Below are 24323 nucleotides of genomic sequence, written 5' to 3' on the forward strand. Positions count from 1 at the left end.
AATTTGATAGTATTTTTTGGCAATGTTTAACATGCAGGGAAATGCTTTATTTTGACATGGCTGAACTGGATCCGGTAACTTAACTGTTTTGCTGGTTATACTGTCATTTTAGGACAGGGGCGTAGCTAAGGGGGGGGTTTTGGGGACAAAACCCCCCCCGAAAAGTTAGTCTCAAAAAAAAAAAGAGAAAAAGAAGAGAGAAGAGAAAGAAAAAAAAAAGAAAAGGAAAAAATTCCAAGCGATTATACATATACATATACATATATATATATATATATATATATATATATATATATATATATATATATATATATATATATAATATAAGAAGTAACCCCCCCCGAAAGTCGGGTCTAGCTACGCCACTGTTTTAGGAGAATGAAGAAATGAAAAAGCGGTCAACAATGAACGTTATCTACTGGAGTTTAGCATTAATACACTGGAGTTAGGGTTAAAATTTCAACTATCAAAATATCACCAAAAACAGGCAATATTAAATGCAGAAGCAATTTTCACCCGTCATACCTTGACGGGCGATTTTCTAGTTAATAAACAATTTACAATTAATTTATCGATGTTTTTATTTGAAACTTTGATTTATTTTCCACGAGAAAATAAAGAGAGCGTACATGCTTACACTTGAACCTATATTGAAAGCAGTTGTGTTTTCTTTAAAACTAGACCTACTCTTGGATTCTCCAACCAGAACACTATTGGTACAGATGTTCACGACCTGGTAGCTCCCTGGCCCCTGGGTTTGACAGACAGGAACAAACAACTCTTGCCCGTTTTCGTAGGGGACATCTTAAAACTTTTAAATTTTCAGAGGGGTCGAAGATCTTTCATACTTGTTCCAAGTGTCCTGTTGAGCAGGCTTCGCCTGACCATATGCTGTCATGCCTGGGGCTCTACAGGCGGGATTTGACTGAAGACCCAGTGACGGTGCTGGATTTCTTGAGGGTAAACAAACTCATGGACATGATTTAGCACTGCTGACCATGGGGGCATGCAACAACAACACTAGACCTACGACATTTATTGATTATTTGTGAGTTAATTTGCTTAGATTTTAGAAATCCCAAGAAACGTTTTGGCAAGTCACCGTTTTTCTCATGAGTGTTACCTTTATAAAACATTCTGTAATTTCTTTCTAAAGAAGAACTAATCCAATAAATCCTGATTAAACCATCTTAAATACTCAGTAATACGTCAAAATGCTATATATTTTTTTTATTTAAGAAATTTTAAGTATTTGGATGACTTTTTCTCATGATTGTTACTTTGTTTGCTAAATAAAGGGTAAAGTTTATGATAAAAACGTATTAAATTAAACATTCATTGTTTTCAGTGCAATCACCATGAATAGCTAAAACATTTCAATATTGAAGCCAATTTTTAAATATTAAAGAAAAAGTTTATTAAAACAAATACTGAATTTTAGCTATACTCAGAAAACACTCATGAAAGATGGTAACACTCATGAGAGATGGACACATCAACTAATTTATTGTAGAGTATTGGCTGTAATTCCTCCAAAATATCTAGTTATTTGATTACTATATCTTAAGAATTAGAGTTTTTTCCTAAACAACGCACACAAATTTCCTTTTTACAAACGTTAGCTTTGTGTCAGTGTTCACTTTTTAATAAATGTGAATTTATTCTCTCTCTCTCTCTCTCTCTCTCTCTCTCTATATATATATATATATATATATATATATATATATATATATATATATATATATATATATATATATATATATATATATAATATGTGTGTGTGTGTGTGAAAATATATCATTTTGATAAAGGTATGATTTAAAGGTAATACAATATAACTATGGATCTACTCATTATTTGGGTCTCTTTTATCATGAGTGTTACTCCCTTCTCATATATGTTACTTCTTTAAAGTAACACTCATGAGCGGTAATACTCATGAGATTTATAGACGAATTCTTCGCTGAAATAAATTCTATCGGTGTTTTTGAAAATTTAATTAGGTCTCTTGTTTCCTTAACGAAAAACACATTGTCTAGCTGTATATTTGCTTAAAAAATGTTTACAAAATAAATGGGTATTACTCATGAGCAATGATTAAAATACGCTTCACATTAAACTGTACATTTCACTACACAACATATAAGAAATAAATATATCCATTTTTATACTTGCATATTTTGAGAAGAAACAAATATGGCTTCCCTAACACTGTTGCTAACTACGACCTAACCTAGAAAGATTTATTATAAGTAGAGAAATAAGAGACGCGCAGTTATTGAATACTTAGGGGCCATTCACTAATTACGTAAGGATGATTTTGGCAATTTTTTTACCCCCTCCCTCCCCCATGTAAGGGTACGTAAGACTTTTCACCCTCTCCCCCCTATTGTTACGTAAGATTCCACTTCGTTTTTCAAAATGATAAAACAACAAATCTTGGAATCGTTACATCACTGGAATCGTTATTAAATTAACATTATTAAATTAAACCTTTTGCGTTTGTTATGAATTTAATAGAAATAGTTATTGAAAAGTTAGAATCTAAACTGAATGTTTTTTCGACATTTTCTTTTTTTTTTTCTTTCGATGTAATATTAATTAAAAATAAAACATTCCATACTCAGTGCGACTCTTTTATTATATTTTACACTATTCATTCTTTGTAAAACAAATAAAAAAACATCTTATCCTAACACGTTTCTTACCTTCCAGACGCAAATGGAACATAATCTCTGCCAAATCACTTGACCGCGCGATTTCTAGTGTGAAATACCGACTTGGAAAATATTACGTAAGAATGAGTTTGACCCCCCCCCCTTCCCAAGTAAGGGTACGTAGATAATTTTCCAACCCCCTCCCCCTCGGGACCCTTACGTAATTAATGAATGACCCCTTATAGTCTACTATTTTCACTGAAGATAAATTAGCATAAGGTAATTTTATATGCTTCAAAAAATAAATGAACACCCATGTAACAAATTGCACTTATTACAGAATTTGTCTTTTGCGCAGAAATAATTTCAATCCGAAAAACGGGGCTTTTAAACTGCGAAATCAGCATGCAAACGCTGATTTAAAACGAGTCTGATCTAAAATCCGATCTCAAATTCTAGGCATCAAACATGCAACAGTTTTTTGTTCCCCTGTGTTATTCATTATTACAAGTGCTGTAAAGTAGATGCTGGGACATTTGGTGTTCCTCTCAAAGGGGTAAAATTAAGTAAACAAAATATTAACTACTTTTAAATTTATTTCTTCGTTTAAACCATTTCTTTAAAATAAAAAAAAAAAATATTCCCCTGGAACTACTTCCGTAGCAGACCAAAAAGGTTATTTTGTTTTTACAACCTCAATGATATAAATCAGCAAAAGTGGAAATAAATAATAATCTTTCTTCCCTCAATGATCAGTAAAAGGGTAAATTTAGGGCGAATTTATTCTGAGTAGTAGATGCATCAGTTCGGAACTCCGTAATCAACACAACGCTTAAAGCTGCTCCAAAGAGTGAAGAAACAAATTTCCCTCATCGCTTAGCTCAGGGGTCGAAGAAATATTTTGCACAAAAACATATCGGGCACTCCTAAGTATTAGAGCAGTTGGCAATTGTGGAAAGCTCGATTATGCAATCTTGGAAACTCAAATTATGCAAACATTGAAACTCAAATTATGCAAACATTGAAACTCAAATTATGCAAACATTGAAACTCAAATTATGCAAACATTGAAACTCAAATTATGCAAACATTGAAACTCAAATTATGCAAACATTGAAACTCAAATTATGCAATAATGGAACGCAAATTATGCAATTATCGAAACTCAAACCATGCAATTACGGTTGCGCTACCTAGCGGAGCATATATTTTCTTATACTTATTCACCAAGAAAGTGCTGTCTTTGAGTTCGATATCAAAAGCGCCGAATGATGATTTGAAGGCTGAAATGCTCACCAGAACTGCCTCCGACCGTCCGCCTGTTGTCGTAGGGGTTCTTTGTCCATCCGAACACAATGTTGGCACTCTCCCACCACATGCACATCTCAGGAACGTTTGTGGCAACCAGCGGGATGGCACCTGCTTTCCGGTAGAGAGCTGCAGTGTCCGAATCGACCTCACATTTTCTATCTGCTGCCCACACAAGACCGCTCGTTTGTGCCAGTCCTGAAGAAGATAAAAATGTAAAGATATTTAGAGTTAAATCAAAAATTAAGCGAATATGGCAGATGTCGGTCATTAAAACAAGTGATGAAAGGTCAACTTAGATACATAGTGTCCTAAAAATATCTTCCTGATAAGATAACGTAAATGGGCTTCAAAAATGCACGACAATTAAGCGCAGGACAACTGAAGTGTCATTGCGCGCATTATGTTAATTTTGTGATTTATATTTACGGCAGGTTATGTTTGAAAAAAGTATTTCCTTTACCTTGCTAAGAATATGGTTCATTAGAACCTTGGAAAGAATTGCATAGATGAAAGAGATATTCATTCACAAAATCACAAACCCTGAATCTTCGAATAAAGTAGCGACACATCCACAATTTTGGGGCTAAACAATGCTTTCTTCCTATGTCTGCTATGATGAAGTAGCGTGTTTCGCTTCTTGATTGTGGTTTCTTAGTAACTCTTTGTTAATCCAAAATCAAGTAGCACCTTAATCAAGAAGCAAAACACGCAACTTTATTATAGCAGACATAGGAAGAAAGCGACATTTAGCCCCAAGATAGCGGACGTGCCGCTACTTCAGCTACAATCTAGGGCTTTAATTCATTCAAACTACTAAAAGCTTAAAACAGCTTCAGTTAAGAAATGCCTAACATTATCTTAAACGTGTAACTATTGCGTCTAAAAAGCTAGCTTAATATGCAGTGGTGCGTAAACATTAATAAGCCTATTACATATCAATTATTAAACTACCTTTCCTTATTGATAAAAGCCATTCATCCATATAGGGTTCCATTCACACGTTTAAGCAGTGAAATAATTCTGAGCTTGTCAGCCTCCTTGCGTTAAGCATGGAGAATATCAAAAGAGGAAAACTGAGACAATAAATAAACGAGGGAAAGTTATTAAGTCGCAACAGACATTAAAAATAATTTATCATAATAATCACTTGGAAACAATTTTTACGTTTCCACCTAATCTCCAGCAACGCTAGGGCTTGATTTGCATGCAGGCTCACAAGAGCTCAGTACCTGCACTTCTTCTTTTGCAAAGATTTTTTACAAATTAGGCGGTAAACAACGAAGGTCCTCAATATTGAGGTGAGGATAAAGCTCTAGATTAGCGGTCACGAGTCACCAACGGGCGACCATTTCATTGAAATTGGCTCATCAGGTATCAAGTTCCAGTCGCCTAAAGTGGCGACCATGTGTTTCTTTATTTGTTAAAAATGGTATCGCTATTTGAACTTTTCTGAGTCTCGAGAAAAGAAATGCTCCTTCACACACATACATGATATGCTACTTACACATACATACTATATACATAGATGTGAATATATGTCATGTAAAAGTTTTGTTATATGACCCTCGGCTTTGTGTATTAAAAGTATAGTTCTTTTACGGAGAGATGGCGGATGAACTTCGAAATAGAAAAGACCACTTCGTTTTGTCATAGCTAGGATCAGCAAGAACGCGACTGCTGACGCATTGTCACTGATCGCACCTAATACAAAATAGATTGTTGTTTCCGCTTCCAGCTCATATGCCATCTCTTCGTGGCACAAATATAATACCGCTTAAGGGGGTATTATAGTCTAAAAAAAAAAAAAAAAAAAAATCTGTTTTCTCCCTCCATATTCTCAAAGACCTTTAAGAACAAGTTTCTAAGAGGATTTATGGAAGTTCAAATTATTTTTGGAGTTGCTGTTAATTTTGTTAAAAAAATGAAACTGCAGACTTTAAACGCGTTTTTCTCGAAACTAGTTTTTTCGATACGGTTGCCAATATATTTAGAGTTCTAATGCACCGATTAACTTGAAATTTGGTACAAACTTTCTTAGTACTATCAAAATTATCTCTACGAAGGGGTTTTTGCAATTTTTGATTTTTATTATTTTTAAAAAAATACCGAAATTCAAAAAAGGAACTAAAAAATAAACTTTTTCTTTCTGAAAATGAAGTCATTTTGTGAAATTGTTTTTATTTCTAAATCGGCTACGTCCAGACAATTCTACATCTTCGTTAAAAAAGAATCAACCTTAACTTTATGTTTCAGATCACTTAGAGGATTGGAATCACGTCAACCAGGAGACCCTCTTTTTTTAGGCTCTCCAATTTGCCAGCCTCCACCAACTACACTTTTGAGTTTTTTTTTCAACTATTATGCAATTTTATATTTTTAAAAGGTCAATAGAAAACTGATAAAAATAGATAGTGAAAATAGCAATTGTTTTTTTCCCTATTACATTCGTTAAATCTTCTTACAATCAAGCCTCTAGACTAGAATAACCCCTTAACGTTAAGTAGTTTCACCTTTTACACCGATAGCTTCTTTGCATGAGAAGGGAACACCCAGTAAAGGCAATTCTCTCGCCAATTCTTCTTCTGTCTTACTTCCGCTGGCAATGAGTCTGTCTGCTTCTTGAGCTTCCTTCAACGCGTCCTCAAAGCGTTGGTCAACGCACGAGTTGATGAGGGGTTCGACCTCCTTGACGCGTGATATATAAGCCTTCATCACTTCTTCGCAGGTTATCTGAAGAACAATAACATATTATTAGCAATCTATCACTAGCCGCAGTTTTCGAGTATTGCGTGTCATGAGATGCAGTGGAAAAAAAAATATTTCGCGCATTGTTTAGATCAATTGTCTTGTCAGTCATTTGTAGCTTAGTAATGACTCCCCCCCCTCACTGGCCTTAGTTTGATCTTCTAGGCAACCAGGTCACAATGATTCGCCATCAAAGAAATGTAGTACAGTAGTATGATTAGTGAATGAACACACCCAGTGGAAACAGGTAGAGAGTCCAAAATTCGAGCAGCTAGATCCCAGACATGGTCGCCCATATGCAAAATTGTGAGGGGGGGGGGGGGGGCTCAGATGTTTTCTTCATAGAAACCGATTTCAGGACAGATTAGAGTCATTAAAATTTGACGTTTTTAATAACTTATTTATTTACGGCTTGAGAAGAAATGTTTTACACTTTTGCAAAGAAAAAAGTACTAAAAGCAAGAAAGTTCTAATTTCTAAGGGGGAGGGAGCTTGAGACCCCACTTGCCCCCCTATATGGGCGCCCATGATCCCAGAGGTAGGGAGGATTTTCGGATTTGACAGGGGTGGCCGCCTGGGGGGGGGGGTCATGACGCAGACTGCGCCATTGAAATTTTTGGGGAGGGTTGTTTTAAGGGGTATTTTTAATTTTTGAGGGAGGGGGCATCATGATAGTTAGGGGGTGTGCTTTTACTCTTAGGGGGCGAGAACCCCTGGGTTTGAGAACCATAAATTAACTCATTTTTACTTTCTTCTATATCTAATACTAGCAGCACCCGCACGGCGATGCCCGTGCTAAAAAGTTAAAACAAGTCCGTTAAACAAACAAACGTTGAAAAAATAAGAAAAACAAAACCCAATAGAAAAATCCTACACCATCAAATCATGTACCTGAACATCGAAAAGAAAAAAAAAAAACCTCATTCAAAAATCCGTTCGCTGATCACAACAGCGTAGCATGGGCATGGTTCCTCGCAGCTATCGACACTGTCGGTCAGCGCCCTCTTGAAGATTTAACTTCCCTGCCATCTATTAGGAATTCATAGAACTAAACTTACCCCACCATCTATTAGGAATTCATAGAACTAAACAAATTCAATTTGCAATTACAAATATTTCGGTCAATCTGATTAAAAAAAAAAAAAAAAAAAAGCCTATAGCCTACCTCAATAAATGGACTATTCAACACAAAAATAATTTTTCAATTTGAACCAATAGTTCCTGAGATTAGCGCGTTAAAACAAAACTCTTCAGCTTTATAATATTAGTATAGACACACATTTTCCCGTTTTCATAATTTTTATTCCTGTTGCATTCTTATTAGTCATAGCGTAGCGTTATATAGCCTATAGCGTTCCTGAAATTAGAGCGGACTATTCAACACAAAAAAGAACTTTTCGATTCGAACCAGTAGTTCCTGAGAGATTAGCCAGTTCGAACAAAAAAACTCTCAGCATTGGTTCGAAGTCGCCCTAAGTGACAGCAAATTTTAAAATAACATTGCTTAAAATCTTGTGCATCCTCATATATATATATATATATATATATGTATATATATATATATATATATATATATATATATATATATATAATAACAACGAATGATCGAGTAATGCTGACGTCATCAACAATGAAACTCGCGCCACAGCATGATAATTTGATAATATTTGATAAACATTTAAATAGTCAACCATACACTAATAATAAGAATAGACCGAGCTATGGTAACCCTTTTGCTGCTTATAAACCAAACCATGTGACTGGTGGATGTCCTAGCAACAGCGGGCGTTGATCGTAGCAGACGTCCTTTCATTTTTTGCATAAATAATTTTATTTTGGCAACCCTGCCGATTTATTGTAACCCTATGTGTATATATGTTTACGATCTCTTTGTTTAGATTTGCAAAGAAAAATACCTATCGCGCAGGCGCTGGAGCCAAAAGTTGATGCCAATAAAGAAAGATCGCCAGATTCCCAATTATCGAAACATCCCCGATTTGTTATTCTAAGTTGTAAATATTTTGTTAATATAGTGAGTTTTTCGTTTAGATAGTATTGAGCATTTTCTTTTTCTAATTTCAATAACTCTCTAAACAATTAAAGATGCAAGCGCCCAAAAAGAATCGGCAAACGGTAAGATTTTTACCTACAATTTCAATTTAAGATACCGATTAGTACATTTTTGCGTTAACGCAAAACGTTTGCGCCAACGCTGACGTAGCCGTTCCGAACGAAATAAAAGTTACTGAAAACTGTGATCAAAAACTAATTACTAATGTCAAAATAACGCATAACTAAAAGAAAAACAGTTCAATCTCTGCACCTGGAAAAAAAAAAAAAACTATAATAAAAACACATTACGTCTTAAAATACATGTCGAGTGCCAAACTATAGATAATCCTGCCATCCAGCAACCATGCTGCCAAAGTTTTCGTCAAGCCTCCCACTAGTCACATGATGTATCCATAAACCAATTTTTCCATCAGCAAGTCTGGGAAAGCTCGATCTACTCTTATTATTAGTCTATGTAGTCAACAATGAACGCTATCTACTGGAGTTTAGGGTTAATCCACTGGAGTTAGGGTTGATATTTCAACTATCAAAATATAATCAAACAGGCGATGGTTTCGTTCAATTGTAGAAGCATTTTTCACCCGTCATACCATGACGGGCGATTTTCTAGTTTAAAATAAAAGTTAATTAATTTTTCCAATGCGAAGTCAGAAATGCGGTACGATTATGTTTTCAAACTTTACATCCTTTTAAAACTGAAAATGTACGCAAAAATTTTGGTCGAAAGTTTTACAAAATATCTAAGAGCAGAGATAACTTTTCTAGTCTTTACATCTTTACAAGCTAAGGGGATATTTCGATAATTGGGAATCTGCCGCGGTCGTCTCATTTTTGGCATAAATAATTTTATTTGGGTAACCGTGCTGATTTATAGTAACCCTATGTGAATAGATGTTTCCGATCTCTTTGTTTTAATTTTCAAAAAGAAAAAAAAAACCTCTCGCGCGGGTGATGGAGCAAAAAATTGACGCCAATGAAGAAAGATCGCCAGATTCCCAATTATCGAAATATCCCCCAAGCTAAATAATAATAATTTTAAAGGAAAAGAAAACTTACTTGTCGCTTGCGAATTCGTTCGGTTAATTGGACTGCGGAGAGAAGAAGAATTTTGTTCTCGATGGGAGGAAGCACCTTCGTTGGACCCACAAAGAGTGAGTAGATGGCATCTAAAATCCATTCGGAGAAAGGTCTGGTCAAAGTGGTCAGAGCTCGAAACCACTGCGCTGACCAGAACACAATCTGAAATGAAAAAGAGGAATATTTTAAACTTAGAATCAACGATTAAGGGCGAAATTAATATTCAGTACCAGTAGCGTAATGTCCCAGCATTCATAAGGAAGCTATAGAAGAATATTTCGTGATAGCCACAACCATACTAACTAATCATGTAGTTGAAATGATTAACTTTTGATTATAACATTTAATGTGTTTAACTAAAAGAAATAAATTTTTAATTAACCATTATGATCACATTTTAATTAATTTTTCTTGGTGGAATTTTTGCACGGGTTCTTTGATAGTAGGAGGCAACTAGAATTGAGGCTTTTCACTTTCGCCAGTGAGAAACAAATATGAAAAGTGTTCTAATTAACATACAGACTACGACAAAGTCTAATCGTGTGCTTTTTATGGCCCTCTACTTGGTTTCTGCCACGATAAACTCGTTCGTGTAGAAGAGAGCAATGTTACGCAATTTTACGACTCTTTTGTTTCATGAACTTTTTCTATTTCCCTTCTCGAAAATATCTCTATGTAAACTCTTGGGCATCAAAATAACTTCGCATAAACATTTGGAGAAGATGCAATGATATATAGATATATGAATACTATATAGATCTGTTTTAGAAACATACACACAAACACAACATAAAATGCATAATCCTAATGCATCCAAATCCAAATAGATAAGACGGTATGCAGATGAAATGCCCGCAACAGCGTTCTTGTATTTCAAACAGGATTCTATGCTTGGTTTCAAGTGAGGCGGTTTTCTTTTATTTATGAGACAAAGCCAAACTTATGAAAGTTAGGAACAAATACTCTGTACTTTTACTTATTCTACGGCTCTGCACTGAGGTATAGATTGCGCACTCCGTTGTTACGGGTGAAGCATTTGCGTAGAAATTGGGTTTTTAATCTAGGAATTTTAAACTTAAAATTTTAATTTTCTAATATTTGAGTGATAGTAACCATTATGTATATTTATTCAAAATATCAAAGCCTCAATAAAGAAAAAAAGAAAACAACTCTTCCAAAATTACTAATTAGTATTTGTTGCTGACGTGACTTCCTACGTCACACTCCCGACACAAACAAATTATTGTTTTTTTTTTATTTTTTATAAATAAAACAAAATTTTTCAAAAAGCTGGGGTGGTTTTTTTAAGCACTAAATGGTTTTTTAATCTCAAATATTTAAAAACTTAAAGCGCAAAAAAAAAAAAAAAAAAAAAAAAAAAAACATACTATGTCAGAACCGCAACGAGATTGAGCAATGAAAAAAAAAAAAAAATACAGCGAATAATTTAATTCCAGAAATAACTCATTATAAAACAAAGATGACATAAAACAGCGGCTAATAATACTTTTCAAATATCCTTGAATTCTAAGTGAGCATTTAATTAATTCCATAATCCTCTTGCTTCTCTGTATCCATTTCATTCATTTTTTTTTTCTTCGCTACGTAAAGAGTTATTAATAGTACACGCTTAATTGTACCTCGAATCTCATATTTAGACAAGCGTAATGGTATCCTGCAGGGACCATGTGATACTGTTTGCTCATAAAAATTCAACTCGTGACTTTAGCACGTGCTCTGAACGATTTCTCTCCGTTACGCAAGAGTCATAACTTGCAGGAGTGGAAGAATAGGACATTTTTTAGAGATGGTTCTCAGTACAGAAGAGGGAATTAATTAATATTTATAGTACGGCTGCAGACAGTTTGTTTTGCTATATTTAAAAGCCTCGAAAATGAAAATTGAGATGCTTTATTCATGCCATTTCTCTTCGTTGTGAAATGTAAATTAAGAAGAATATAGCTTCATAATCGAAAAGAATTATCGTTCCTTCGTTGTGAATACAAATACAGCAAGCTCTCAATTTATAGGGTCAACTTGGTCCAAGAAGAAACTGACAAAACAGTTTGTTTTGCTATTTTTTAATTAAATTTCTAAAAAATGAACGTTTAGCCACATATTCGTTTCGTTTCTTTTTTCGTGCATTGAATATATTAAAAGAATATTGCTTCATAGTTTAAAAAAATTATCCTTCCTTCGTTATGAATTCAAATACAGCAAGCTATCAATTTGCAGTGTCAATTTATTCCAAATAGAAATTGACAAAATGGTTTGTTTTATAGTTATGTTATTGGTTGATTTTATAAATTTAAATTTTCAAAAATTAAAGTTTAACCACTTTTTTGTTTTATTTCTTTTAATCATGCATTAAATAAATTAAAAGAATAGTGCTTTATTTTTAGTATAAATTATCGTACCTTCGTAATGAATTCAAATACAGAAAGCTCTCAATTTACAAAGTAAATTTATTCCAAATAGAAACTGACAAAACAGTTTGTTTGAAAATTATGTTATTGTTGATAATTGTTATTGGAGATTTTACAAATTTAAAACTTTCAGAAAAGAAAGTTCAGCCATTTTTTGTTTCATTTCTTTCAATAATACCTTTGCTTCATTATCATTAAAATAAATTATCGCTCCTTCATAATGAATTCAAATACAGAAAGCTCTCAATTTACAAGGCCAATTTATTCCAAATAGAAATTGACAAAACAGTTTTTTTTTTTTTGCTATTTTATTGTTGAAAATTTTCAAAAATGAAAGATTAGCTGCTTTATTTGCTTTACTTCATTTCATCGTGTATTAAATGAGCCAAAAGAATATTGCTTCATAATTGAAATAAATTGTCGTTCCTTTGCCATGAATTCAAATATAGCAAGCTCTCAATTTACAAGGCGAATTTATTCCAAAAAGAAATTAAAAACAATTTATTGCTTTTTTATCATTTAATATTCACAGAAATAAAAGTTTATTTGCTTTATTTCCTTTCTTCGTGTGTTGAATAAATTAAGAAAAGAAAAAAAAAACTCTTTATATAATTGAAATGAATTCTCGTTCCTTCGTTAAGAATTCAAACACAACAAGCTCTCAAATTACAAGGTCAATTTATTCCAAACAGAAGTTGACTAAATAGTTTGATTTGATATTTCATTGTTCAAAATTCTCAAATGCAAGTTTAGCTGCTCTATTCGCTTTAGTTTCTTCCATCGAATTTTAAATAAATTAAAATAATATTGCTTCTTAATTGAAACAAATTTTCGCATCTGCGTCATGAATTCGAATACAGCAAGCTCCCAACTTCAAAGATTTTATTCCAAAAAAACCCCCCCTTTATTTCGCTATTTTATTTCTTAAAATTCCCAGAAATGAGAGTTTAGCTACTTTATTTCTATATTTCTTAAACAACAATTAAAAAAAAAACTTTATAATTAAAATGATTTCTAGTTCCTTCGTTACGAATTCAAAGACAGCGAACTCTCAACTTACAAGGTCAATTTTTTCCAAATAGAAATTGACAAAATAGTTTATTTTGCTATTTTATTGTTCAACATTCTCAAACAGGAACGTTTAGTAGCTTTATTCGAAATACTTCTTCCCTTCGTGTATTAAATAAATGAAATTAATATTGCTTCATAATTGAAATAAATTTCTGTTCCTTCGTCATGGTATCAAATACAAAGATCTCTTAATTTACGGGTCAGTTTATTTCAAGAAGGAATAGATAAATTAGGCGAAACGATCACTTTTTAACAGGTGTTAGATGCAAAAATTAAATATTTTAAACAATTTTTATTAATGATATACAAAAGTTAAACTTTTTTTAAAATTTCTCCTATTAAAGAGCGCAACCCATAGAATATTCCCCCTACTACACAGCATTTGCCACATTTAACCACTTAACATAAAACTTAACATATTTTTACATAATTCATTAGTGAAATTTAATTAACAACAAACTTTCTTTTGTCAACAAACAAGAAAAGGTTTTTCTCGAAATTCAGTAGAGTTGTGGGAAATATTTAAAAAAGATATCAAATCAAATGATGGCTGCAATTAACGGTTGGAATACATTTTTCATAACACAAATACATTTTAATTATACTTGAAATTAACTTTTACAAAAGTGCAAATGAATGATCAAGGAAGTGGAAGAAAATAAACGTAATGAGCATACTTATTTATTGATATTTTTACCTTGCGGTACTTTTATTTATTGATATTGTATTATGTCGTGCATTTGAAGCCAAATATTTACATTAAATAGATTGACACTGTCTCGTCGAAAAAGAAATGCACATCTAAAACAAATTTGGATATCTAAGAAGTTTATTTGATAACTTTTTGTTGAAAATAATAATAATAATATTTTCAACTAATACTGAAAATACAGTTATTTTATCTCAGCAAATACCGGTATTATGAAATTGAAAAATATCTCGAAATACCGGTATTCGGTATTGCAGTCACTATACATAGCCTAGAGGAATGGATCGTATATCTTACAGGCACAGTATGAAACGCAGACATTCTATGTAATGCCCAGGCATTGTATGTTATGCTGGACATTTTAAGGCAATATATGAAATACGAGAATTATTACATACTTTCCTTAGGCATTGTATATAATACTTAGTCATTCCATATAGTACCCAGGCATTTGTAGAAAGTCAAATGCTTTTCCGGCGCAGTATCAGGAAAGGTAACGACAAAGCAATTTTATAAATAATGTGCATTCCTCAAAAAAAAAAAAAGGTTGTTTTAGAAAAAAAAATCATTTAAAAAATCAAAATACGTATTGGAAAATGAGAGTTTAAAAAAACAAAACTTTACTTTTATTTTAGTTGGAAACGAAATATTAATTTAGGAATAAGAAATTAAAACTATAAAACTAACCTATTTGTTGCAACACGGAAGACTCGAATGATATTTTGAATTTAAAAAAAATAATAATCCTCGTAACCAAATGGAGATGCATTTTATGCTAATCTAGTTTTTCTTTTGACATTCTAAAAAATGCCTATGAAATGTGAAATGTAAATCGTTCAAAACATTGCCAGCTAGTTTTAAGTATTATACACAAGGCACCTAAAATTTTGGGTGGAGGAAAACTCTCAATTCGCAGACTAAACTTCGAATTTTACCAAATGATAAAATACGATCATACACACATGACACTACCTACATTTTATGAAAGAGAAAAAAAAAAAAAAAAAACGTGATTCTGCACTAATACCTTTCAATTTGCCGAATCGTGAGGCAAATTGTGTCTAATAACTAATTTTTTGGGAGGCCACCGTGTCCTCCCATCTGTATAGTATACAATGCTTAGACTTTCTATAGAATGCCGGATTTCAAGCTTAACCGGCAACTTTCAAAAACAAATAAAAATAACGAAAAATAAGCAAGGAATTTCAAAAGACCGCCGTTTCTCTTACCGCCGACAGGGCGCTTCCTTCGTTAAAATGCATCCTCATACATTCATATCAGTCTCAACCACTTGTAGGACGAAGCGATCCACCCGTACCGAATTCCGAGGCATCGAATGAGGAATAAATGCCGGCTGCGATTGTGTCTTGGTTAAACTGCCGCGGCGGAGCTTTCACGCTTTTTTTTCTTCCTTCGTGCAATTGTGGCGTCCTTGATGGAGAGCACACCGTGCCTAATATTGCGTGCGTCTCGCACCTCACGAACACCGACCGGCTCCTTTGTGTGGTGATCAAGCGGGGGTGGCCGTAGCTCCCGCGTTTTTTTCTTTTTGTTTCGCGCAAACACGAACGCTTTGCGCGATTTCAGACATCGGGAAATACGAAGGATGTGAGTCATTCGAAAAAGAATATTTCCTGCATTTTTCTTTTTAAGTTTATTCCTTGTGATCGAGCGGAATGGTTTTCTTCGAATGTCCAGTGTCGAACAGGCCCGTCGTTTCAAAGAGCAGTTTAAACGCATCTCTTTTCCTGTCATACTTTAGTTTAATTTCATAAAATATCCTTCAAAAACATTATTTTCTCCTCAATAGTCCAAAAATTCAGCCACCCCTAAAATGGGGGTAATCTTCACATCGACTTTGCTCCTGATTAAAAAAAAGATCTATTACTAATGCACAGTTAAAATTCCACAATAGTTTTATTTTCTTATCTTCAAAAATTAAAAATTTCCGTGGTCAAACTGATATTTTTGGCAGACTTTTTTGATTACCTTAAAGCAAAATACTTCATTTATCCACCGATATTTATTAATACATTCTTCACTGTTATTTCACTATTTAATGCAAGAATTAAACAGCTCAATCACTCATTTTTAGACAACAAGATAACACGTCACACTGTTACAGAAAATGCAACAGGAGAGATTATTTGAAAACAGGAAACTCAGTAAAATGATGCGGTGTTTTCAATTTCACCTTGATGTTAAAAACCGAGACAGCAGTTTGCTTTTGTTCCTTCTCTTAAGATTTTACTGCTATTCTTCAGGAAAGAATTATTTGGGATTGGAGTTATATTGGAGCAAAATATAATAAGGTTCCTTCTTTCTGCGAATAATTTTGCTTTTCTAATGGAAGAGAAATGTTCTTAATTCGTTATGACCTACAGAAGTTATAATTTATGTTGAAGGTATATATTGAAGCAACAAATCTAATTAAGTTTCAGACAATGCAGTTAAATTTATCAATTCAACATTACATTGGGGAACAATTTTTAAAATCATTTCTGTTGAGTTTTGGTCTTGAGCTTTGGTTTTGAGCTTTTATAGTTAATTATTCGTGCTATTTTCAAAACTGTATTTAGTTTTCTTCTACCACGTCAAGTTTTTTCTCTACAACTTATGATAATGTGACTACTCTCCGCGATATTGAGCATGGATCGAGGTCCGGATCTATAAATTTTGGGACACTCTGCAGCAAAATCTGTAGGCCCCCTCCCCAGAGGCAGTGTATATTTGCAGTGTTAATAAGTCTTAGTGTTACTTCTCTTTTCAATTTTCTTTTCAATTTATTGGACCCTTTAAGGACGCGGGCCCACCGCAGATCCATGCCTGCATGGATCATAGGAAGGACTATTTCTAAGTATTTCATTTTGGTATTTCCTAGCCTGTCATTTGAAAAGATATAGGCCCTTTTTTTTTTTTTTGATGGTCCACAGATTCGGCATCTTATTAAAGATAAAACTTTCATCGGAACGGTATTAGAAATTCAAAAGAAGGCTTGGTTGGCATTCCAAAACATTGTGAAAGACTTTCTTGGAAATACACGAGCCCAGAATTACGCCAGAATCACCCAGCAACTCTCGGAGAGCCTCTAAATGCTTGGTTGCCACAAGAGCATTGAATTGCATTTCTTACCTAGCCATCTTGCAAACTTTCCGAAATATGTTGGTTCGATCAGTGATGATGAAGACAAGATAAGTGATTCCACCAAGATTTGAAGGTCATAGAGACACGATATCAAGGTAGATGGGATGCACATATGATGGTTGACTATTGCTGGAGCATTAAGCAAGAATGTCCGCAGATTTAACACTCCAGAAAGAGCTACTCGTATAAGCGAAATTTTTTATCTTAATATGTATAAATACACAATTTTGTAGGTGTATGTATGTGTGTGTAGGTGTATGTGTGTGTGTAGGTGTTTTTGTGTGTGTGTGTACGTGCGTGTAAGTGTAGGATATTGACGCAACCTGGAGACGGTTTTCGCTAGAGGAGCAGCATCGTGAGGCTTCCGGTCGACGGTGATGCTGCAGCGGGTGCTGGCGGGAAAATAAAATGATAGGATCTCAAAACAGTCAAATAAAATCAATAAGCAATCGTGATTGCTCAAAAAAAAAAAAAAAAAAAAAATTGAAACTGAAATTGGAAGTAACAGGTTGAAATTATTACGGAAACAATCCTACATCAGAGGAGGCATTTTAAATGTTTATGCTGGACTAAAGCACTAGCCCAGAATGCTAAGTCCTGATTAGGGAGCTATTCGCGTTAAATACTCTGAAGTTTTATTTTTCATAATAGATCATACAAGAGAAAGTTAGGAATATTTTCTATCAGAAAAATTGAAGTTTTGGGTGAAGGAGACAGCCTTACTTTTTGCCAAAGAGTGAGTTGTAATACATACCAATAAATTGTAAATGTGTACATTCTATCCCACCAAAAACATTCTGTAAAAAACTAGCCAAGTCTCGATGGAGCTGCTTGTTTATCTCTAAAAAGTAGTGAAATCTAGACAAAGTCATGACAAGTCTAAGGTTCCTTACTGCGATTTCTTTATAATTATAGTTAATGTTGTGTGACTTGGCCGTTAAACATTCTTTATACGTTAGTGGGCACAAGTCAATTTTGTTTACACGTTTTCCAAGTGGCAATTTTAAATCGTCAATGGGTAGCGGTTCTGGCGAAAGATTGGTGCAATGGTGTCATGGAGCACCTGGTTTTATACCCTTGTGTACCCTTTAACGGCCAAGTCACACAACATTAACTATAATTATAAAGAAATCGCAGTAAGGAACCTTAGACTTGTCATGACTTTGTCTAGATTTCACTACTTTTTAGAGATAAACAAGCAGCTCCATCGAGACTTGGCTAGTTTTTTACAGAATGTTTTTGGTGGGATTTCACTTCTTTTTGTAGAAACATTTAATTTGTGTAATGTTCGAGTAGACTAAAGTTAAGCTAGATTAAATTAGAAGATGTGTCCCACTACGCTGGACTTTAGCAATGACAGTCGATTTTTTTATGTACCAATAGTAGAAGGGGGCATTACCATATCTCTAATACACCTGAGGGCTCTTCATTAGATACTTCAGCTTTCGATTTTTGACATCAAATGAAGCGGCCCGCCAAGTTGAATATTTTTTATAAAGGCGTTATGTCGATCTCGAATAGTTTGGTTGGGCTCTTGTGTTTTCTAATCAGGGTCACTCGAGACCTTCAATTAGCCTAGTTTTTATAGTTTTCCCTTTATGTGGCCATCAAACCCTAACTCTGTACCAAATTTCACCTCTCTGAGTTTATGGGAAGTACTAGTTCTATTTTGATGATCATGAGTGAGTGAGTGTCATAAATGCGAAACTTTACTTTCGCTTAACTTCGGAACTAAATGACCTACAGACTTGAAATTTCGGATTTTAAGTATGTGATTATAGCTTACTGGATGACGAAAATTTCTGCGTTCTAATCTCACCAGAAGGTTCTCAAATAGGGGCCCGAAAATGCGGCGAAATGGTTCCAGTAAAGATGGTACGGCAGTGTTTGCTTCGCGCTCGACTTGGCGGGGGCACTGCCGTGCCCCCAAATTTTATTACAATGTCATTGAAATTGTATTCATAGAGGCAAATTCTATCATCGCATCTGAAGACAAAATCTCTCAAAATGAATTTTTTTTAACTGTTTTTTTTTTTACGAGTCTTGAACATAGGTGGCTGTGAACCAAAAAAATGGGGCTAAAAAGAAGTGCATTAGGTTAGGGGGACGTGGCCTCTGAAGCTGTTTTGTTTTGTAAAATTGGACTACATTAAAGGCTGATTCTATGACCTCCAAAAATGTGGAATATGGCCTCAAAAATCGGGACGGATGGCCACCGTAGACTTCCCCTTCCAATTGAAAGCTTCATTTTTATGGAATAAATGAGAAAAATCCATTTGTTTGGAATTTTAAGCTTTTACTTTCATGAAATCCACCCTATAAAAAATCACTTTTCAACCGGTCATCAACTTTAACCTCTGAAAAGGGAGGAGGTGAGGTCCCTTTAAATTTGAAAGTGAGGAGGCAGTTGCCTCCCTTGCCCCCAACCCCGTCTTGAATGTCTTAAAATGGAGCGATCCTCGTTTCTCAGCGAGGATTTCAGTTATTACTTTTGCTTTTTAGTGAAAAACCTTTCGTTTTTTTCATTTAACCATTGATGATTAACTTAACAATTAATATAAGAGGCACTAGTTGTTTGCGTGCATATCGCTGTTCTGGTGGAGCGCAGACACAACTTCAAAAAGTGTTAATTTTACAGTAGAAACAAATATACATGTAACAACCTCATAAAGCCTCATACAATGAAACATAGGTGAGTTAATGACCTGGTGGCTAAAAGTTGAAATTCAAATCTGTTAGTGTTCCTCCGTATGGGGTGACCACTTTTGGACCCCTAGGGACGAAAACAACTCATTTTCAATAATTTGGCGGTTACGTCAATGTTCCACCGGAACGGCGATATGTCTGCCGTGCTAAGCGCAAAAGTCCTGAGTTCAAAATGAGAAATTGTCGTTTAAAGTTTTCTTCCTCCATGTATCTGATTCAGATGCAACTTTTTCAAATTTTTTAAAAAAGTATTTCCTATTCACAAATGACCATAAAACGTTGTATTAAGGTAAAATAGGTGGCTAAGAACCACCTGGTGATCGTAACTCAATTTTGATAAAAAGTGCGAATACCACTTTTGTGCTTAGCACGGTAGATGTAGCATTATACTGACGCTTCACTCCGATACATATGCTGACAAAACTGACGCTTCACTGCGCTGCGCTTGCTCAAGTGACTCCAGTGAAATCACTGTTTTTCAATCACATTTAGCTGTTGAAGCTAAAAAATGTCTAGCTTCTTTTCCTTATTTTCTATTCTCAATCAGTCGTGACCTAAAAACATATTTTCATCACGTGAGTTTATTTTGCAAACAAAATGCTTTGTAAGTTTTAAAAATAAGCATCAACTTTATGAGCAGTTTCTGTGGATATTTAGTGCGCAATTTCAAATATCCATAAGATATTCAGGCCGAACACTCCTTTGTCAACACACATTAAAAAATGAGACGATAATTTGAAATGACCTCGGACGTTCGAGATTGTAACTAGTGACCGTTGTGGAAATCCGATTAAAGTTCTGAAATTACATAATCGATTCTCAAACGCGTAACTAATATGGGAGGGTGGAGGAAACTATACTTAACAGGGATTTTGGTTCTCCCGAAATTGATCTCTTCTGGATTAGTTTCAGCATGAAGCATTATTTTTTGGGGATTAAGTGTAAAGAGTGTTCTTTGTGTTGATAAGTGAGCAACAAGATTCGATTCCACTTTACTTGTTATCCACCAATTAGCAGGAGATTAGATTTTATATTTTTAATTCCAATAAAACAAAGGAAATGTTTGAAAAAACGTCCTATCATTCTGTTGGTTTAAGAAGGCAAACCGTGGTATTACCGTTTAATACCAGCAATAGAAAGCATTTGGGCCTGAACACATTTACTAAAAGTACACACTGTGAATGGGAGTAAGCACGACATTGTATAAATATGGTGAAGAACATACAGTGCTGGTAAAAAAAACTACATCACCCTCGCATTTTCACAACAATGGGATATGTGAGAAGTTTTGGTCGAGCGATTAACGATGAATGTATGTGAAGTTCTTCAAAACTTATGAAATAAATATTTAACAGCAGGAATCCGATAATTGTTTACTTTATTTATGGAAATACATGGCCAAAACTGTAACAAGTACAATGTGAAGTGCATCCACGTTGCAAAATGGACGACGAAAAAATAAGTAGAGGTTTTAATTGTAACACTCTTTCTGTTCAAAAATAAATAAAAGCAACATGGGAATCTTTGAACATCATAACATATAACCTAATATTTTGTTGGTACGCCTCTAGTTTTAATGACAGCTTGACATCTACGGGGAATTGAACGAATGTGTGATTGAATGTATTCTTTACTGAGTTCATGGTGCCAGACACGAATTATTGATTCCCGGAGTTTTGCAAGTGATGTTTGCTTATGTTTCATCACTTCTACACCCATTCTATTCCAACAATTTTCGATCGGATTTAGATCGGGGCTGTTTCCGGGTCGAAGCAAACTGCTGACTCCATGCTAATTTTTTCATTTCCGAACCTGCGTGTGAGTTTAGAGGAAAAAAATTACTTAACCCAATGTCAATTTAAGTCTAATGGCAGGATAATGGTTTTTAAATTGTCCCTTACCAGTTTTTCCCTATGGCACGGAGCAGAATCCTCCTGGAAAATGACGTTTGGAACTGAAGTAAAGTGATCCCGGATAGTATAGGAAGCAATTTCTCCTCCAAAATGCCAATATACACCTGAGCGTTTACTGTTCCTTGCACAAAGTGAAGCCCACACGCTCTTTGATCAGAAATACATCCCCAAATCATCTGGGATACGGGATGCTTGACTGTGTGTTGAATGCAGTCGGGATGATATTCCTCTCCTTTGCGGCGTCTAACTGTGTACTGTCCGTCGGACTCATGTAGATTGAATTTGGACTCGTCCGAAAACACAACTGATTTCCATTGATCGACAGTCCACCCTTGGTGAGCTTTTGCCCGGTCTAGACGCTGTTTCCTCATTTTTTTGGTCTACAATGGCTTCTTCGTGGTCGACGTACCACCAAACCCGCACCACACAGTCGTTTTCGTACAGTATACGTGGATGCGTGAACCCCCAATTCGTTTTCCCATGCTGTTCTATGGTCTGTGGAAGATGATTGTCTGTTCCGAAGGCTGAGTCGTATCAAATACCTGTCCTGCGCTGCATTGGATATCAGTGGACGACCACTGCCACTCTTTCTTAATGTGCTTCCGGTGTTCTTTAGCTTATTCAATAGTCGAACAACAGTCGATTGCGAACATTTTATTCCTTTTGCTATGGAACGTGACGACAATCCTTCTTTGTGCAATGCAACGGCAACACTCTTCCTTTGTGGTGTCAGTTTAACGTATTTCGGCATACTGCAACTCATAAGTACTGATCGCAAATGAATGCGTCGAACCTTCAACTGTTTTTTTTTATGCAGTTAGAAGGATGATGCAATCTTACGCAATAGCTTGCGTCATGTACCGATGCCGATTTGTGTTATATGATGCAAGAACCGTTAAATATTTCATAATTACTTATAAATGCTAAAAATATTTGGATTTCGTGGGTGATGCATTTTTTTTACCACCACTGTAGAAAAGATCTTTGCTCAAATCAGACATAATTTAAATTTCTAAACGTGACAAACGCATACAAAAAAGAACAATGAGTGTTTTTGCATTTGCTGAACGTATTTGCATATTTGCAGAACTTCTTTAGAAGTGATAAACATTTTCGCAGTGAAATTACTTTTATCGTTATTGCACTCCCTAGATAGCAGCACAGGTCTGCAATTTTTACAATTGAAGTTGAAATATTCCACTTAACTCAATTTTTTTTGATGCAAATGCTATGTAGTTTGAGTAGAGCTGAAATTATTCGTGCAACTTTTTACATTATTCTTCGGAATGATTTACTTTTTTAACGTATACATAAATTCCTATCGGAATAACTGATCGCAAAAAAATTTGATATTGATTTTTCAGAAACGAATTTAATTTAATTTATTTATTTGTTTATTTATTTATGTTTAGGGGGGGGGGGAGATTGAAACCTGGGTTGACTCTAAAATAGTACACAGCATTAGCCGTCATTATTTATGTTGGGGGAATTTTTTTTTTCTTCAAGGAACATTATCCGAATTTATTTGCTGTGTCTTTAATATTTTTTTAAAAAATTGAACTGTCTTTAGCTCTATTGTATAAAAGTACGTTCTACAAAACAAAGATGCACTTAACAAATGATGGTGATGAAAATATACTCTATTTATCACGTGCTCTATTTATATTTTTACTGGTATGTCCAAAGTGTACCTTGACCTTCTTTAAAATCAGACGTCCCAAGGTATCCTATTTTGGGCCTAATTTTTGCCATTAGTGACCTTCAAGGTTTACAGATATTTCAGGTAGCCGCTCCTTTTTATCTTGGGTTTGTCTCTTTTGCGAATGGCTTGGCTCAATAAAAAAAAGTTGGAATGCAATTTTATTTCCATTTTTTTTTTTAATTACATGTTCAGCCGGCTTTTATTTCTGGATTGTTTCTAACTTAATGATATCTTGGACTTCGAACTTATTGACATCATAACTTGTAGATAATTCTGAGGTTCGTCACATTTTTTGATATATCTTCACCAAAAATACTTTTTAGTAGTTTTTAAGAAAAAAAAAAACCTTCAAAAACTGCAACGGTATTTTCTTGTCCTTCCCTCTTTCTCAATCAGGATTCATGTTTCAATGGCTGCTGTTGGAATAAATAAATATATCTTTTGTATGTAATTTATTTGCTTGCTCTTATAATGAAACTCGACTTCAGACATCTTTGTTATTAGCTCACTAGAAAGTTGCTAGTCAAGGTATGACGGGTGAAAATCGCTTTACATTTGAACGAAGTCAGTGCCTGTTTGAGATTTTGATAGTTCAAATTGTAACCCTAACTCAAGTGGATTAACCCTAAACTCCAGTAGGTAGCGTTCTCTGTTGACCATTCGTTCCCCTGAAATGACAGTCTTAATAGTAAAACAGTTAAGTTACCAGATCGATGAAGCCTTGTCACGATAAAGCCTTACACTGCATGTTAAACATTACCAAACCATATTATCAAATTATAATGCCAT

General features: G+C 34.5%; 1 protein-coding gene across 1 annotated transcript in view; it reads right to left on the bottom strand.

Moving 5' to 3' along the window:
- The window catches only part of LOC129223865 (fatty-acid amide hydrolase 2-B-like), a 30457-nt gene extending 14903 nt beyond the window's left edge, over positions 1-15554 (bottom strand). Inside the window, exons 1-4 of the mRNA XM_054858229.1 lie at positions 15299-15554; positions 9843-10025; positions 6479-6698; positions 3954-4163 (exon numbers count right to left, since the gene is read on the bottom strand). Of these exons, the coding sequence (XP_054714204.1) occupies positions 3954-4163; positions 6479-6698; positions 9843-10025; positions 15299-15337 (652 nt within the window). The 5' untranslated portion in view covers positions 15338-15554. The remainder of the gene's footprint in view (positions 1-3953; positions 4164-6478; positions 6699-9842; positions 10026-15298) is intronic.
- Positions 15555-24323: the final 8769 nt, after the last annotated feature.

This window comes from Uloborus diversus, chromosome 6 (genome assembly GCF_026930045.1).
Source record: "Uloborus diversus isolate 005 chromosome 6, Udiv.v.3.1, whole genome shotgun sequence".
NCBI classification, from domain to species: domain Eukaryota; kingdom Metazoa; phylum Arthropoda; class Arachnida; order Araneae; family Uloboridae; genus Uloborus; species Uloborus diversus.